Raw genomic sequence first — 18673 nt, forward strand, 5'->3', positions numbered from 1 at the left:
AAAAAAAAAGTATAATAATAATAAAAAAAAAAATAGTTCGCAGTCATTAAGAGCATCTAATTCTAACTCCTTCTGTGCAACTCTAACGTCTATAAATGAAAAATAGGTGAAGGTGCTAGAGAAACACATGTTCCTCTTTCACACATACTTGTAATGAATCTATTGTCTTCACCATGTTCAAAACATTCATTAATTATTTGCTAAAGTTACATAAATTCTAGTTTTTTTCAGAATTAAACCCCATAGTGTTGTTTTTGTAAACTTTTGTATGTGTGCTATTATTATTTTCTAAATCAAATTATCAAAGGAAGACACAAATATATTTATGCAGAAAATACATTTTATGTGCTATCACAATTTCATCATATTTAAATAGAAAAATAGAAGCAAAAAAAGACAAAGTTTCAGTAAAACATGATTTGTCAATATTTGTAGGTTGTGTGGTTCAGCATGTATTGCTGCAAGAATAAAGATTTGTTATAGAATGAAAAACCAAATGAGATTCTTTAACAAGCGTGGGAGGCTAGACTATGATTAAAATAAACATTTTCTTTATTTTCTTTGCTCAAAAAGTGAAATATATTCAACACTATGTATTTCCCATTTTTGCCTTAGGTAAAAAAGAAAAAAGCATGTAAGACCCAAACTGAGTGTTCAGCTGCAGTAATCTGCTTCTCTTATGGGACTGAGAGCATTTACTCCCTCCATTTCTGTAATGACCCTATTCACAATTTACACCAGTCTTATGTTTCATTGTGTGAACCTCCAAGACCATCCAAATGACACTGGAAAGCGCAGAGAAAAAGTAAATGTAAAATAAAGGCATATTTTATAAGACTTAGAGAATATGAAAAATATCTAAAGGAAAGAAACTTGCCTAGCTGTGCTGTCATCATGACTCTGACCGAATCACAAAAGTTGTAAATTATACGTATAACTCGACGAGTTGAAAGATCCAGGAGTAAAATATGGCCTCCTCCAGTTCCTATCCAAAGAGCAGTGTTCTTCTGAAGGCAGAGAGCTTTCACTCTCCCAGAATAAGACATTTTGTGTTTTGATTCCTTGTTTACTTTTACCATTACCTCCCTAGAACCATAAAGTATACATTAATAATTTTACCACCAGTTAAGAGATAAATGCTATTTATATATGAAAACATAAATAACATTTTAAATTATGAAAACATGACACCACACATTATGCATCATTAAAATTATACAAAGCAAATTTTGCTAAACACAGAATGCCAAAGAGCCACATTTCTTTACTTAAAGTATAAATTATCAAAGACAACAATAGCCCTTCATTTTCAGGAAATTATGAATAAGAGGAATACAATTTTTATAAATACCAAAGCTATCTAATTCAGTAAAAATAGCATGCATGTGCCCAGGATAAAGAAAAAAAAGTTAGATTCAAAAGCTTTACATGAAGTCTCAGTGTTACAAAGGAATATAAAATTATAGTCACTCACATGTAGAGATATCGATACAAACCACTGGATTTTTTCCCAGAACCAGTGAATAGTCTAATTCACGACCAAAATGAAGTGTCCAGAAATAAAAGAATCCTAATCGTCTTGGCACTTCAGGAAGTAAGGAACCCTTTATCAAGGAGACCTGTTGGTTCTTCTGAACATAAACTGTGAGCCCTTCTCACAATCCAGAGAAAAACTGTCAGATGAATCTAAGAAAGGAAACTTTGAAGTCTCCTTTTACAGATACAGTGTGTAATCTCAGATGTTCTCAAGAGTATTATAGATCTATAAGGTAAAACCAAAACAAAATAAAAATATAAAGTGGCTAGCAAATAAGCTTGAAAATGGTCTTGTTTCTCAGCACCAGCACAGAAAGAATGTGCTTGCTATGGATTTGTCACTCACGGGCTGCATCAGACTAAGCACTATGCTCTCATTCTGGGGTCTTGATCCCAACTCCTTAGTTAGTGCCTTGCTGAGTCCATTGTGTTTCGCCCCATATTCGTCTATTATTTTGTGACTCTTTTTCTTTAGAGCAGATAATCCTGGGGCCCATAATTTAATTATAAATAGTGTATTTGACGCTGTGACACAACTACATCAAAGCTAGCAGAGACTCCAGTATGCTCATTTTCAATAATATACTATTTTCATTCGAGAGTATTCTTTATAACACCATGAAAAAACTATGCATATTATGCTCCTATTTTTTTATTTTTCCAAGACAAAATGTTCCTAATTTGAAAAGATGGTGCTGAGAAGCATTACAAATTTTTTTCTGCATTTTTAAAAAGTTCTCTATTCAGAGGCAGAAAGGAAGATAAATCCTTCCTCTGCGACACATGAAGTGCAAAGATGATTCTTTTGGAAATAAACTTAAAAACCAATGAATTAACCTTAAAAAGTGCACACAGTCTATTAGTTCGCAGAGTTTTTCAGTTTTCTTATCCCACACTTCCACAACAGGGCTATTTTTCTTAGCAATATAGAGAGCAGTGTCTACCACCACTGTTACGATGTTGGAATCACTGAAAGCTGCATAAGAAAACCTGCAGAGAAAAAAAAACAGAAAGTCATCACTATTTGTTTTATTCTTAAAATTTCTACGTGTAATACAACCTTAGTTCTTAATGCATGTAAAAAACACTATTTTGAAAACTAAACAAGCTAGACTATTGCAATTATTTCATATTCTTCCCTAACAATTCTGAATTGAATATATAACATGCTTTGGTATTTTACATACTTTTGGTTATTTTATACTAATTTCTCTTGATAATAAAATAAAGATTATGTCCAATGTTTACTTTGGTCTTACTTTTAGTTTCAATTCTATGTGGCTCTTTGTAGAATTTTATACTATATCTAAATTTCTGAAGGAAATATTGTAATATCTGTAACTTTTGAATGTCGTTGCAAAACTTTGTTTCCTGAATGCTCAGAAAACTAAGCATTAGCCTTTTATATCTAGAGTTATAAAATATAAAATGTTGAAAAAAAATTTAGTTGCAGTGTCTTCAAATTTTAAAGCAAGGTATATCTTTGCAGTTGAGCCAGTCAAATTATAGGAAACAGAAATCCAAATCATCCAAACATAAACAGAAAGTAAAATATTTGCCATTTTCCCCTTTTAAACATAAAGAAAAATTACGAACACCTAAAATATTTCCCTTTCAACCTAAGGCATCTGACATTATACATATTTCACAAACAGATTGGCTACCATGGGCCACATCAACATGGCAAACTCCTACTTGGCCTTTGAGGATTAACTTAAATATCAGCTCTTCTGGATTTCTTCCCTGACCTATCAAAAGAGACTAACCAATCCCTTTTCCCCACTGGTGTCACTGTCATATTATAGACCTTATTAAATATAAAATTGTCTTTATTAGGGCATCCCTCACACTAGATTATGAGTGTACTTTCATAAGGATGAGCACGATGTATTTTCTACATAACCCTCATCCAGTAAAGAGTTGCACAGATAAGCACCTCTGATATACCAAGCAGTCTGTGAAGTGGGGGGATAGAAGGCACTACAGTATGAATGAACAACCAGGAATAAGCAAAAATAGTCAAAATTGCATTTAAATCAGATAGATAACATGAAAATACCATAATGATTCAACAATCATTAGTACATCCTAGAGCAGGAAGATTTTTTTTTCTCCCCCTTTTCTTTCTATTCCAGAAAAGGAGATAAAAATGTGATGTGTTGTCAGAGAGCCACTACGTTTTAGGTAATGCCTTCCTGGATGTTTGCTGTATTTAATAGAAAATAGTTCCAATTAGGACAAAGTTTTGCAGGGAATTTTCGTATTTTATAAAATACTTTTGTGTGTTATCTTGCTTGATCCTTAATAAAAAAAAACATAAAATACGACAAATCTCACTGTTTTTAATTGTAGACAGAAACATGTACAAATGCTAAATAATTTGCTCAGGGTTCCATGACTACTGACATCATGCTTGCCGACCTAGGACTAAAAACATGTTGCAGATCTAGAACTCCAAAAGTTGTGCAGTCTTCTGGCTTCAAAGGCAGTCATCTTTCATTACCCAATATGCCTCTGAGTCGGTGTGTATTGACAATGATGAGGGTACTGATAATGAGGCAACCTCTGATTTGTGATGTGATGTCTGTTTCATGGGGTAGAGATCAAGGCCACAGGAGATACTTGTTCAGAAGAGAGCAAATATTTCTCTCTAAGTGTTTATGCAACTGGGTCCCAGTCTCTTTTTGGGAGATGAACATCTTTGAGAGCTTGATCTTTATGGATGCTCTCTAGTAAAGCATCTGTGCTCCAAATCTTATATGGAACTTTAAGGAGTTAATTGATATCCATGAGCCCATAAAATGACCTATGAAATAAAAAAATAAACTGGAGGCCCTTTCTTTTTAAAGGTTTTCAGGCTTGTATAATTAGGTTAAAAGTGGAAATTACAGGAAGGGGAAAAAGGATGAAAAACTACCTATCGAGTACTATGCTTACTTGCTGGGTTGTGAGTTGAGTTGTATTCCAAACCTCAGCATCACTCACTATACCTTTGTTAGCAAACCTGCACATGTACCCCAGAGTCTAAAATAAAATTTGAAAAATAAAAATAATAAAATACATTTTTACGTTCATATTTTAAAAAGTGGGTGTTACAGAATGAAAATGAGTTGATCTAAATGTTAACCACACACTAGTAAACAAATACGTAAACACAGAAATAAAAATCCTCATTCATGGGAACTTACAACACATTGCAGTCTGCAGTATATCTTAACTTCGAATATACTTTAGAATCACTTGAGAACCTGAGAAAAAAAACAAGTCTGCTCCCCATCCCAGGCTTAACTGATCTGATTTAATTGGTCTGAGGTAGGGCCCAGGTATCATTATTTTCAGCTACCTAGTGGTTTCTAAATGCACAGCCAATGTTGAAAACCAATAGATTTAGTGGTATTAAGAAACTACTTTAAAAAATACAATTATAAAAGTAAAATAGCTATTGTGATAGAAAACAATAGATGCAATGGAAGTGGCATTCAGAGCAAGTGGCATTTGGACTGAAATAGGCAGCGGGCATAATAGTCATCCAGGTAAAGAGAATACTACATTCAAAGGCTGGGGGTGAGAGGTAACAGGTTATCTTAGAGATCTGAGTCAATTTCAGTTTGGGTAAAGCACAGATGACAAGAAGGTTGCAAAATATGAATCTAGACAGCTAAGCAAGCACTGAATTATGAAGGGCCTAGTAGGCTATCTTAAGGAATTTGGACTTCATATAAAGGACAATGGGATGCCACCAAAGGGTTTTAAGCAGGAAAATTGCATCAGATTGATGTACATTTTAAAAAGGTCCCTCTGTCTGCAATGCTGAAAATAGGTGGAAGAGAGTATAATCAGAGGATGAGAACTGGATGCTCTTGTTAATGTGGCCACAGATGATGGATGGCAGTCTGGCCTATGGTAGCAGCACTGAGAACAGTGAGAAGTACAAAGATTCGAATAACAATTAGGAGGGTCAAGTGGATAAAGGGAGCAAAAACAAAGGAGTCAAAGATTACTCCCAAGTGCCAATCTTGGGCAATTAGATGAATATTGGGAAACTAGGATATTCTCTAAGGTAGGGATTTGTGACTCAAAGCTAATAATAAGAATAATAACAATAGCTAATGTTTATTGACAGCTTACCAGGTGCTGGTCATTACGTTAATTAAGTTCCATATATTAATGTTCTTATTTACTCCTCCAAATATCCCTTTGAGATAGAGAATATTACAATCCTCAGGTAAGAGATGACTGAAGATGTGAAAGGTTATTGCCCAAGTTCACAAAACCAATAGATGGCAAAGCAATAGGTGAACTATGGTTTATGCTCTTATCCACAATCCTACACTGCTTATCACTGAGGAATGTGATAAATAAGGACCAACTGCAAAGATTTGATTAAAATACAACTGAAAAAAACAAACTTCAAAGAGGTTTATATTAATATTTTATTTTATTCTTGTTTGAAACTGGTATCACTAACTTGGTTGTTAGTAGACATCTGTATAATTATCAAATCTAGAAACAACTTGAGACAAGCAAGAATACTTGCTGTCTATCTTTCCTACAATCAATACTTAATGGAAATTACTCAAATTGCATATGTAAAGTCCATGAATTTGGCAAAATACAGAGTTGATTGTCTTCCAATTTCATGTCTAATTTGAAACACAGATAATAAAAATTGTTTAAAAATTTATATTGATAGATACTACTAAGATTACAATGGGCTTACATATTTTATCCCTAAAAGTGATTAGGCTGAGTGACTTTTTAAAAATACCCTTCTGCTTTTTGAAATTTTTAAAATTTTTTATAATGAATGTTTAATTTTATGATAGAAATAAATTATGCACTTTAAAAGATCTTCCTTATGAATTATCAACAGTATTATTAATGATTATAAGGAATAAACATAAAGATAATGACAAATTACTTGTACAGATAAAAAATAACTTACAGTTGGCTTGTTCTTGTCTCAATGAGTTTCTGAATGGTGAAATCATTAGAAAAGGAGAAAATCTTTGTGCCACATCCTCCCCACATTACATTTCTTTCTGTTGAATTTGTGGATTCACTCAAACACATCAATGGAGTACTGACATTTCCTATATTTAGTATCTTCAAAGGAGCAGCTCCTTCAAGCTTTGCCAAAAAAAAGAAAACACACTCAGCAAATTGAGTATCCACAGAATAAAAAACTAAAAATCTGTGCTTTCAAAAAACAACTTTCCATCTTAAATGATTAGAGATATTAAAATTAAACCTCAAAAACCTAAAGATTCCATCAGAAAAAACCTCTTAGTTCTGATAAATAAGGACAATAAATGATTCAAAACCAACATACAGAAATCAGTAGCATAGCTACACAAGAACAAAGTAGCTGAAAAATCAAGAAAGCAATCCCATTTAAAGTAGCTACAAAAAATTAATAAAACACCTAGGAATAAATTTAACCAAGATGATGAACAATCTCTATAAGGAAACCTGAAAAACATGAAAGAAATTGAAGAGGACACAAACACATGGAAAGATATTCATGCTCACAGAGTGGAAGAATTAATATTGTTAAAATGACCATACTACCCAAAGCAATCTACAGACTCAATGAAATTCCCATGAAAGCTCCAAAGATATTTCTCACAGAAATAGGAAAAAAAATTATAAAACCAAAAAGAGCCAAAATAGCCAAAACAATCCTGAGCAAAAAGAAAAAAGCTGGAGGCATCACACTACCTGACTTGAAAATATATTACAAGGCTAGAGTAACCAAAACAGCACAGTGTTGGCAAAAACACAGATACGTAGACCAATGTAGAGGACCCAGAAATAAACCCACATATTGAGAGCCAACTGATTTTCAACAAAGGCACCAAAAGCATACATGAGAGAAAGAAAATCACCTTCAAAAAATTGTGCTGGAAAAGCTGGATATCAGTCTGCAGAAGGATGAAACTAGACCCCACTCTCTCACCATTTACAAAAATCAACTCAAGATGGATTAAAGACTTAAATGTAAGACCAGAAGCTATGAAACTGTTAGAAGGAAACAGGGGAAACATTTCAGAACGTTGGTCTAGACAAAGAGTTTATGGTTAAGATCCCAAAAGCACAGGCAACAAAAACAAAAATAGACAAATGGGACAATAATAAACTAAAAAGCTTCTGAACAGCAAAGGAAACTATCAACAATATAGAGACGATCTGTTGAATGGGAGGAAATATTTGCAAACTATTCATCCAGAATACACAAGAAACTCGAAAAAGCAACTCAACAGGAAAAAAAAAAAAAAAAAGAACCCCGTTGAAAAGTAGGCAAAGGGCGGGGTGTGGTGGCTCCTGCCTGTAATTCCAGCACTTTGAGAAGATGAGGCAGGAGGATTGCTTCAGCCCAGGAGTTTGAGATCAGTCTGGACAACATAGTGGGGTCCCATCTCTACAAAAAATAAAAATAAATAGCCAGGTATGGTGGCACACGCCTGTAGTGCCAGCTACTCATGAAGCTGATGTTAGAGGATCACTTGAGTGCAGAAGGTCAAGGCTGCAGTGAGCTATGATCATGCCACTGTGCTCCAGCCTGGGTGAGAGAGCGAGACCCTGTCTTAAAACAAGACAGAAAGTTGGCAAAGGATCTAAATAGACATTTCCAAAAGAAGACATAGTAATGGCCAATGGATATATGAAAAAAAAAAAAGCTCAACATTAACTAATCATCAGTAAAAATGCAAATGAAAACCACACCGAGATCTTCTTCACCTAGTTAGAATGGCTATTGTAAAAAAGACAAAAAATAACATGCTGGCAAGGATGTGGAAAAAAAGGAATGCCCATATGCTGTTGGTGAGTATGTAAATTACTATAGCCACTACAGAAAACAGAATGGTGATTTCTCCAAAAACCTACAAATAGAACTACCATACAATCCAACAATGTCACTACTGATACTAATCTAAAGGAAAAGGAACCAGTATATCAAAGAGATTCCTATATCCCCATGTTTATTGCAGCACTATTCACAATAGCTAAAAAATGGAATCAACCTAAGTGCCCATGAATGAATGAATGCATAAAGAAAATGTGTGTGTTTACATAATGGAATACCATTTGATCATAAAAAGGAAAGAAATCATGTCATATACAGCAACATGGATGGAACTGGAGGTCATTATGTTAAGTGAAATAAGCCAAGCACAGAAAGACAAATATCATGTGTACTCACTCATATGTGGGAGCTAAAAAAGTTGATCTCATGGAGGTAGAGAGTAGAATGATAGTTATCAGAGGCTTGGAAGGATATGGGTGTGTGGGAGAAGGGGAGGATGAAGAGAGGCTGGTTAATGGGTACAAACATAGAGTTAGATAGGAGGAATAAGTTCTAATGTTCAATAGTACAATAAAGTGACTACAGTTAAAAACATTACAAAATAACCAGAAGAGAAGACTTGAAATGTTCTCAACACATAGAAATAAATGCTCATGGTGATGGATATCCTAAACACCCTGAGTTGATCATTACACATTCTATGCATGTAACAGCATATCACATGTACCCCATAAATATGTACAAATACTATATATAAAAAAATTTAAGTCATATTCAAAATATTATTGTTACATTCAAGCTATTCTTTTTCCCCATGTAAAAATTACATAAGAAATAACCTAAGGGTTATTATACTCTATTTCCATGTCTCTCCTCAGATAATAAGCTTTTTGGTAATAGGAGAATGAACGGGTAGGAAGTAGAGTGAATATATGGCACCAAAGATGAATAGATGGATAGAGGAATAAATGCTTTAATGACTAAATAAGAATCTGAAGAACACAAAATTAAATGATTTCTTCAATGCTTAAGAAAAAGTTAATGGCAAGTCATATTTAAAACTTAAGTATCTTTTTGGGTTTTTTTCCCACAATATATTTATAAGGAATTATCTTATCTGCCTCAGATACAAATCTGTACAAATTGAATTATTTCCATTCCTAACATTATCAATCAGATGTCATTTATCATCTTATTCTTAGTTCATTCATATAAAATATACAGTCAATCAGCGAGTATTTTCAGAGGATCTACTGTGTGCAAGACTTTATGAAGCAATACAAATATAAGCATAATTTGTGATTCTTGCTCTCACAGAGTTTGTAATCCCTTAAGAGGGGGGTGAGATATATATATAAAACAAAAGACTTAAAATAAATTTAGATGTAGAATGCATTCAACATTTACCTTAACAGTCTTATCTTCAAAAATTGCTAAATTGCCATCAGCGGTTCCAACCAAAAGAAAATTTTTTTGTTTGCTGAAAGGAAAAATGTTGAAATTGTTACAAAAAGAACATGTACGTTGACTAAAATGGCCTTAATGTTCTCCTCTGATTTATTAAACTTTAGATAGACTTCTCAACTATAAACTCCTAACCTCCCTTTTCTTAGAGTATTTACTTTAGAAGACTTGCAATTATAAATTCTTTCTCTGCCCCTTTTCCCAGACTCTTTCCAGTTTTATACCCCAGGAATGTCTTTTCCAAGGACTTGGGAGCTATTCCTTTGAAATGTAATTATCAAGAAAGAGGCCTGGTGCGGTGGCTCACACCTGTAATCCCAGCACTTTGGGAGGCCGAGGTGGGCAGATCCCCTGAGGTCAGGAGTTCGAGACCAGTCTGGCTAACATGGTGAAACCCCGTTGTCTACTAAAAATACAAAAAATTAGCTGGGTTTGGTGTTGTATTCCTGTAATCCCAGCTACTCGGGAGGCTGAGGCTAGAGAATCGCTTGAACTCAGGAGGTGGAAGTTGCAGTGAGCTGAGATCATGCATTGCACTCCAACTTGGCAACAAGAGCAAAAACGTGGGTGGAAGGAAGGAAGGAAGAAAGGAGGGAAGGAAGGAAGAAAGGAAGACTATTCTCCAGTGTCTGTGGGAGGATAGGAGCCTACCTTCAAGAAGGGACAATTAGCAAGCACAGATGGCCTAATCACATTGACAACTGCTCTCACTTCCCTGCAACACATCCTCAGGTACTTTTCCATTAGCTCACCCCTGCACTTAAAACTCTCCCACCTTTTGTTTCAGTGGAGTTTAGTTCAATCAGATCTCTCTCTCCTGTTGTGATAGGCTTGAATAAAGTCTTCCTGGCCCGATCCCATCCATTGAAATTTTTCTTTGACCATATTCAAATAATTTCAACTCCAAAACTGCCAGTGGAGTTGATATTTCAGGTACCAAAAGCAGGCTTCACATTTTTCTAATACTTTTTTTCCAATACTAACTTAAACCAGAGAAATATATGGGGTATAATCTTAATGCCTCCTGGAAATCATCCTGCCCCAAATATTACAGACACCAACCTACAACTCACACCTGAAATTTTGCTATGTAGATATATTTCTTTGGGACAAGAACCCTGCAACTGATAAGAGCTAAGTCATTTTCACCAATTCAGAATTTATTAATTCATTTATTTAACTTTTTTCTTAATTTGATAGACAATTGGTATGTTTAAGCCTGGCACACAATGGGCTTATACACACACATACACACACACACACACACACACACACACACACACACACATATTCAAAGAATGAATGAATGAGAATTTATCCTTGAAAAGGCCCTAGAAAGATGCATTGATCTGAGGAGAAGTAAAGAGAGAGAGCCACAGTTGAGGTAATACCAGGAGCAGGGCTGGTAGGCCTGAAGAAATGGTTGACTTATTTTATAACTGTCTCAGCTAGATCTGTATTCAGAAAAATAACAAATATCTCTGTGACCTTCCACAATTCCCTTTAATATATGCAAACCAATGAAAATGGGTTAAAAATGAACAATCTTTACTGATGCAATAACAATTCTGCACACAATTAAGTCATTTAAAAGGTCTGTAATTTCCCCCAGTGATCAAATTCACTACCATACCTTTGCTTGGAAAAGGAATTGCAATACAAACAAGTGACAGAATCAGTCATCTTTTCTAGGGTATGTCTCTTTTTCCCATCTTCGGTATTGATGACCAGGAGAGTACCAGACTGTGTCCCAGACACAATCCAGCTTTCTTTTTGAACAGGAAGATGCACCAAGGCTAAGCACAATATTCTACTCTCAGCAACTTCCTGTTAAGAAAAGAAAATATTCTTACAAGGAATTGATTTAAGCTTAAGCAACTAGAACTTGTACAGAATAAAGGATTCTGTTATCAACATACTTAACTCTTTTAGCTTTCTTGCATTTACTTTTAAAAACAATGCCAATTTTATTTAATTTTCAATAATAATTGAGTTAGTTGGCAAACAAGTTTTGTCTATCAAGATAACATCTGAAAGTAAAATCAAAAATTATTGTTCAGTGTGAATTCTCATTCCTTCAAACCATATAAGAATATTATTTAACCTCAGAACTAATGTCGAGGTACAATATTTATCTCTAGGCAGCAGTCAAAATATTAGGTTGTCTTTTAAGTCTAGAAATTTATCTTATATTTGCCAATACAATGTATTGATCCACTTGTAGAGCCATGCCCGGATCTCCTTTATCCATCAGGTACGCCATCCCTGGCTACCATGAGTGTTGGCTACTATAGTTCAGAGCTGTGCTCTTTACCCCAGAATGCCCTGAGATGACAAGAGGCAGCTTGCCCAGAAATGCCTTGAAAGTTACACTACCCCCACCTCCCAGCAGATTGCAGCCAATGACTGACCAGTATGTGAGAATGAAAGACTGGCCCCCTTGCCTGGCGGTGGGAAAATTCTGTGCTACTGTTCATACTCCAGAGCTCCTTGTGGGCAGAGACTGAGGCTAGACCTCCTCAGAAACCACATTTCTACTGAGCTTCTTCCTCTGCCCTTTCTGGCTTCCTTTACTTCCCTCTAAGATTCTCTTTCCTTAAATCACTTGTGCAACATCTCAGGCTGTTTCTGGGTATGCTGAACTAAGACATATACTGTTATCCTAAAGCAAAACACACTAGCTCTTGAATACTCTTGTTCTAACAGAAGGCTAATTGAATAATATTCCTACATTGGCTCTTATTTAATTTATTTTTTATTTTGTAAAAAATTTATACTTTTGTTTTTACTTTGTAAAATTAAAATTTGTAAATTTTTACTTTGTAAAAATAAATTTAAAAAATTATTCTTAAGTAACTTTCTAACTGGCATATGCTTTAAATTACAAAAGATTTAAAGAGCATTGGATTTACCTCAGAAGTGTATCCTTCAGTATTTAAGTCAAGAAATGAGAGCTGTCCTCTGTCGGTGTGCCCACAGCCCAGCCAAATGCTTGTATTCCTGCTGTTGTGATGTGTAGCAACCATGCATTCAACAATTACGTTTTTAGGTAACAAAATGTGTCTCGTCAGACAGACTAATTCAGCTGAATTCAAAATGTCAAAGACCTGAGAAAGTTTAAAGATAATGAAACAGTACTTATCAAGTTAACTCATTTCCCTTGAAAAATCAAACATAGACTTAAATGTTATAGCTCTGTCAAGCAAAACCAAAAACTGTTAAACTGGAACCCAACTAGCTCATCAAGATTAGTGTCTAAACTACAGATACAATTACATGAAAAGGCAGATCTGTATTTTTAAACCGTACTTGATACTTTTTGGTATGTGTAGTATTTTTTTTTAACTTGAAAATCTCAAGGGTCAATTAAACAGGATTTTAGCAGAGTCAGGAGGTACTCTTCATGCAATTCTACATTGCAGAGCCACCGTAAGTGACAGAAAAACCCTTGGGACAACAATTTAGTTGAGCTTCGAGTAGTTGAAAGGAACAGGAATTTCAGTCTTTGGTAACAAAATTTAGAGGTCACCTCTAGATTCTGTTTTTATGTTTGTCCTTCAAACACTAATGATCTGGAGAGACAGTGTGAAGGCACTGTAAGAAAACAGAACCATAAGTCAGGAAACTGGGATTAGAGGTGTGCCATGGCCACTTACCCACCACTCAGGAGACACCAAGAAAGCCCATTACTCTCTCTGTGCCTCATCTCATAAAGGTGATGAGTTTTCCTGTCTTGCCTAGTATATGTTATATTTTAAAGATAAAGTAAGTATGTCTAAGCTTTTTAATATTGTCATATATATATATATATACTTGTTATATATTCTGTTAAGTATAAGTGAAATACAGTTGAAAATGAAAAAAGAAGTAAAACAACAAGTTACGAAAAATGTTTACTGTTGACATAAATATAAAAGTTCATGTGACTAACACTGGTGGTAACATAAATTTAAAAACAAATAAGCCATGTAGAAAAGAAAGCATATAATGTCTGATAAAGTCATTACAGTTGTACTTGACTATTTTTGATCAGAAAATTTAAAGTTAAAACTTTTCCAATTAATTACAACACAAAATCAAGAGCTCCCAACATAAAGATAACCCACGTTTATTAAAATGTGTGTAAGTATAAAACATCACAAGAGTTCTCTTTCAGATAATATGGTGGAGAGGTTACTTGGGCAAATCTTCCAACTAAAAACAATTTAAAATGCTAAATGATTTTTTTAAAAAACAATGTATTAAAAAACATTGAAGATCTGATACCATAAGGCATTATCAGGCCAAAATCACAGTGAGAGACAGAAACCAGAGAGGTCAGTTGACCCCTAAAGCCAGACTTGCCCTGAAGACATTTGTCTGCCAAGACAAAGTGAGACAAAATAAATGTATACTCTTGGATGCTTTGTGGGGTCCATGGGAAAGAAGTTATAGTCTACGGCCTTCCCAAGATAAGACAGTCTTAGTAAAGGGACTGTACCCATAAAGCTGGGACCCTAAGGGACTGCATATTCAGCATAAACAAGAAGCAGAAATCAACCTGTCCACATTTCCACCTTCATTGGTATATAAGGAAAGTTGCTTTGGGACTGTGCACGGAAAGGGGGAGAGGGAGCAAAAGGTTGCTGAAAAATTGCTATTCACAAGCTTGTTGTCAGTACAATTCATAGACCAGATTTACATCAACTAGGCAGTTAAAAAACAAATCTCAAGCCATGAATTGCATTTGAAGCAATTTGCAGCAAGAAAATCCAGCCAAAGATATGCAAGACCTATACATAGCATTACAAAACTTTATTGAAAGACACTTGAGAAGACCTAAGTAAACAGAGAGAATTTATGCCATTCCAGAATAGGAAGACTTGGCCAGGTACAGTGGTTCATGCCTATAATCTCGGCACTTTGGGAGGCCTAGGCGGAAGGATTGCTTGAGGCCAGGAGTTCAAGACCAGCCTAGGCAACATAATGAGACTCATTCTCTACAAAAAAACAATTAAGGGAAAAGTTAACCAGGCCTGGTGGCACACAATTGGTTGATGGAGACTGAGGTGACAGGATAGCTTGAGCCCAGGAGGTCAAAGCTGCATTGAGCTGTGACTCTGCCACTGCACTCCAGCCTAGGTAACAGAGCGAGACCCTCTCTCAAAAAAAAAAAAAAAAAAAAAGAATACAAAGACTTAATACCATAAGGATATCCTCTCCAGATTGTTTCCATATTAATCTAAGACCAATCCAAAGGACAATGTGGTTTTTCACAAGATTTGACAGCATGATTCTAAATTTTATGTAGAAAAGCTAAGCCTAAGACTGGTTAAAATATTCCTGGATGAGAAAAGTAAATAGGGAGAGACCATTAGAAAGCTACAGGAATTAAGACAGGGTAATACTGGAGGAAAAATAAGCGAGTTGATCAGTGGAAGACAGTGTACATGTGGATATGTGCATTATCTTTAATAAACTACAAAAGGGACACATCAGATCAATGGGACAAAAGGGGAGAAACCATTTAGTAAATCAAGCTGAAAAAACTAGTTTTCTACATTAAAAAAAGGAGTTAGATACAGATAAAAATGTCAATTCCAATGGATTAAAAACTTGTCAAAACCAAACTTTTAAAAGGCTTGAAGAAATCATAGGTAAATATTTTTATGGCTCTAAAAGAAAGATGGACTCTACAACAGGACCAAACAGGAGTAACTAGAAAAAGAAGGAAAAAGAAGGATTGTTAAATTTATATATATTAAAATTAAGAAATTCTGTTCATTAGTGGGCACCCTACAGGAAATTTAAAAATCAAGCCACGAACTCAAAAAAGAAATTTGCAACATATAAAACCAACAAAGGATTAGTAGGTTATATATGAAAATTTTTTTCTCGTTTGATTTGTAGGCAAAAGAGTCAACAGAAAAATGGGCAAAATAATGGGCAGGCATTTCAAAGAAGAGGAGAGGAGACAGGCATATGGGAGCACGTGGGGTTTTGGCAATGTCCTTTTTCTGTGCCTGGGATGGTGAAAATTATAGGAGGTTTGCCTTATAAGTATTTTTAATTCTGTCTGTGTGTGTTTATTTATGTGTTTAAGTATATATATTTGAAGATTTTATATATATACACATATATGCACATGATGTTCTGTACAAAATATTAACAAAATTTTATTATAAGAATACCTGGGCAGAAGTAGGCCTTTCTTGAGGATTTTCTTTCAAACACTTTGTAATTAATTTTTCAACCATAGGCCATGGGGCACAACCATATTCTTTAACTGGATCTAAAACATTAAAAAACATCATGCTAGCATACTAAATAAGTAAGAACACTTAAATTTCCCCTCAATGTTTATAAAAGGTCCAGACATTGCAAAGAAAAATATTATCTCCATAATCCTATATTTATGTAAATTTACTTAACAAAATTAAAGCTAATTTTGTTAAATTGATCTCCACTAAGAGATGTGGAAAAAGATTATTTTTTATGGAATCAAAAGAGACCCAAATAACAATTTAATAAAATAATAGATTTTCATTCTACACCTGCATTTCAAATAGACTTTGGAAACACTTTTACTCATATAATAATTAAGCTTCTACTTTTTATTTTAATACTCAAAGTAGGCAAGCATTTAATCCTTATGTCCTCACAGATGGTTTCTGCACATTTGTTTTTTACAAGATGTTGCTTATTCTTCTGGTTGATGCAGAATGCAGAACTGATTTTTTTTTTTTTTAAGATGGAGTCTCACTGTTGCTTAGGCTGGAGTGCAGTGGTGCGATCTTGGCTCACTGCAACCTCCACCTCCCAGGTTCAAGCTATTCTCATGCCTCAGCCTCCTTGGGAGCTGGGACTACAGGCACGTGCCACCATGCCCAGCTAATTTTTGTATTTTTAGTAGAGACAGGGTTTCACCATGTTGGCCCAGCTGGACTCCAGCTCCTGGCCTCAAGTGATGTGCCCGCCTGGGCCTCCCAAAGTGCTGGGATTACAGGCGTGAGCCACTGCACCCAGCAGAGACCTGAATATTTTCACTAGAAAACTAGTAAAATAAAGGAAATACCTAGATTATATCTAAGGTTTATCCAATTAATAATAAGTTGTGTTTTGCCACGATCTTGAAGTTACACTCAAAAAAGATAAAGGGCTCATTTCCTGTACGTGGCACGTCGTGTACACTCAAAAGTATTTTTTAAATGAAAGGGAAAGCAGAAAATATGAGAAGAGCTAAACAAATTTAAAAGGGCATTTTGGGGTGAGAACCAAAGTAATGGCTAAGGAATGAATTACAAAGTCCTCTAATTTCTTGAAAGCCTGAGACAACCATTCCAAATGAGCTTTGATAACATTAAATACGCATTTACCGATTCTTACTAAAAATTATTATTATAGATCATTCAGTCTTCCATTCCTGCATGTAAATTATTTCACTCCAAGAAAATGAAAACATTCCAGGATAATGAGTACATAGTAATTATTTATGAAAATTAAAAATCACCAAATGTGGAGTTCTAACAGCAATTTCCTTTTCTGAGTATGTTTCTAAATATAATACTAAATACACCAATATTAATTTGGAATTCTTTTAAAAAGCCTACAATTGCTACCTTTTTCAGGTGATTTTTATTAATATGCCACAGGATTTAAGAATATTTATGCTTTAAACAAAAAATGATCATCTGTTTAAGGAATTAAGCATACAACTACAATTAAATAAAAATAAAGCTGCTGATATTAAGAAAAAATAATCTTCATTGTAGAGGAAACAGAGCTTACCAGGTAATTTTCCTTGTATTGCTAATTCATCAAACTCATTTGGAAACTTCAAACCCTCTACTATTCTACCTCCAGTTGTCAAAATGTCATAGAGTAGCAAACCAAATGAATAAACATCAGCTTGTTGATTATAAATGACATTTCCTCTGGCAACTTCAGGTGCACGAAACCCTGAAAGTAAGCAGATAAAATAAATATGCCCAACATCAGGGCTCATACATCCAAGAAGGCATACACTTAGGCTCTACGCCAAACAAGAGAGTCAGGAAGAGACGTTCTAAACCAGGCTGTGTTATTTTTATAACCAGGTACCTTGATCAAGTCAATTAATTGTCCTGTCTCATAACATCTCATCCCCCGAGGTTGACCTCAAAGGACAATAAAATCCTTTCAATCTTTATTATAAGTATCTTCAATCTTCAATAAAATTACCTTGAAGGATAATAAGGATAAACATTCAATGGTAAGTTATTTAAGTAGTATTTCATAATTAAGAAATAAAGCTTACTAGGAAAACCTGTATCATTTTTCTCATTCCTAATATTAACTATTTCCAGGACAGTGTTTTAAAAACAGGAGAGATGAGCAGAAAGGAGATTTCTAAACTTCACTCCAACTCACTTTAACCTGACCAAAATTCTAACACTCTCATTATTTCCTGAACTTGTCACTTTGCTCTTTCTACCCAAAAAATAAAAAATAAAAATAAAAACAACAACTAAAACAAAAAATGCCTTCTCTCTTGGGTTCATGCCTGAAATTCTTTTAAGGGGAAATAAATCTTTTATTCCACAAGAGAGATAAATTACTTTTAAATTCTTCAGAAAATAAGAGTGATTTCAACATTTGTGATAATAATAAAAATATAAACAACCTAAAGAAATCCAATCACAAAGGGAAATGGTTAAACAACTAAACAATGTATACCATGCAGTAACTTCAGGATCACTTTCTAAGATGATACACTATGACATAAATTAAAAGAAAATGTAGGATAGAATCCTGGATAGACAGAAAGTTATCAAATATGTAGAAAAAATCAACTGAATTATTTTCTTCGCTGTGATAATGGTATTACGATCATGTAAGTAAACATCC

At 34.5% G+C, this 18673-nt stretch overlaps 1 protein-coding gene across 2 annotated transcripts in view; it reads right to left on the reverse strand.

The window, feature by feature from the left end:
* LRRK2 (leucine-rich repeat kinase 2) overlaps nt 1–18673 on the reverse strand; it is a 141178-nt gene that overhangs the window by 5184 nt on the left and 117321 nt on the right. Inside the window, exons 42-49 of one of the 2 annotated variants that reach the window (XM_011936108.1) lie at nt 17576–17746; nt 15979–16079; nt 12721–12915; nt 11442–11635; nt 9752–9824; nt 6482–6666; nt 2374–2526; nt 878–1086 (exon numbers count right to left, since the gene is read on the reverse strand). In XM_011936108.1, the coding sequence (XP_011791498.1) occupies nt 878–1086; nt 2374–2526; nt 6482–6666; nt 9752–9824; nt 11442–11635; nt 12721–12915; nt 15979–16079; nt 17576–17746 (1281 nt within the window). Of the gene's footprint in view, nt 1–873; nt 1087–2373; nt 2527–6481; nt 6667–9751; nt 9825–11441; nt 11636–12720; nt 12916–15978; nt 16080–17575; nt 17747–18673 lie in introns of both variants that reach the window. The other variant, XM_011936107.1, reaches the window with a different exon arrangement.

Source organism: Colobus angolensis, unplaced genomic scaffold, assembly GCF_000951035.1.
Source record: "Colobus angolensis palliatus isolate OR3802 unplaced genomic scaffold, Cang.pa_1.0 Scaffold150, whole genome shotgun sequence".
NCBI lineage: Eukaryota > Metazoa > Chordata > Mammalia > Primates > Cercopithecidae > Colobus > Colobus angolensis.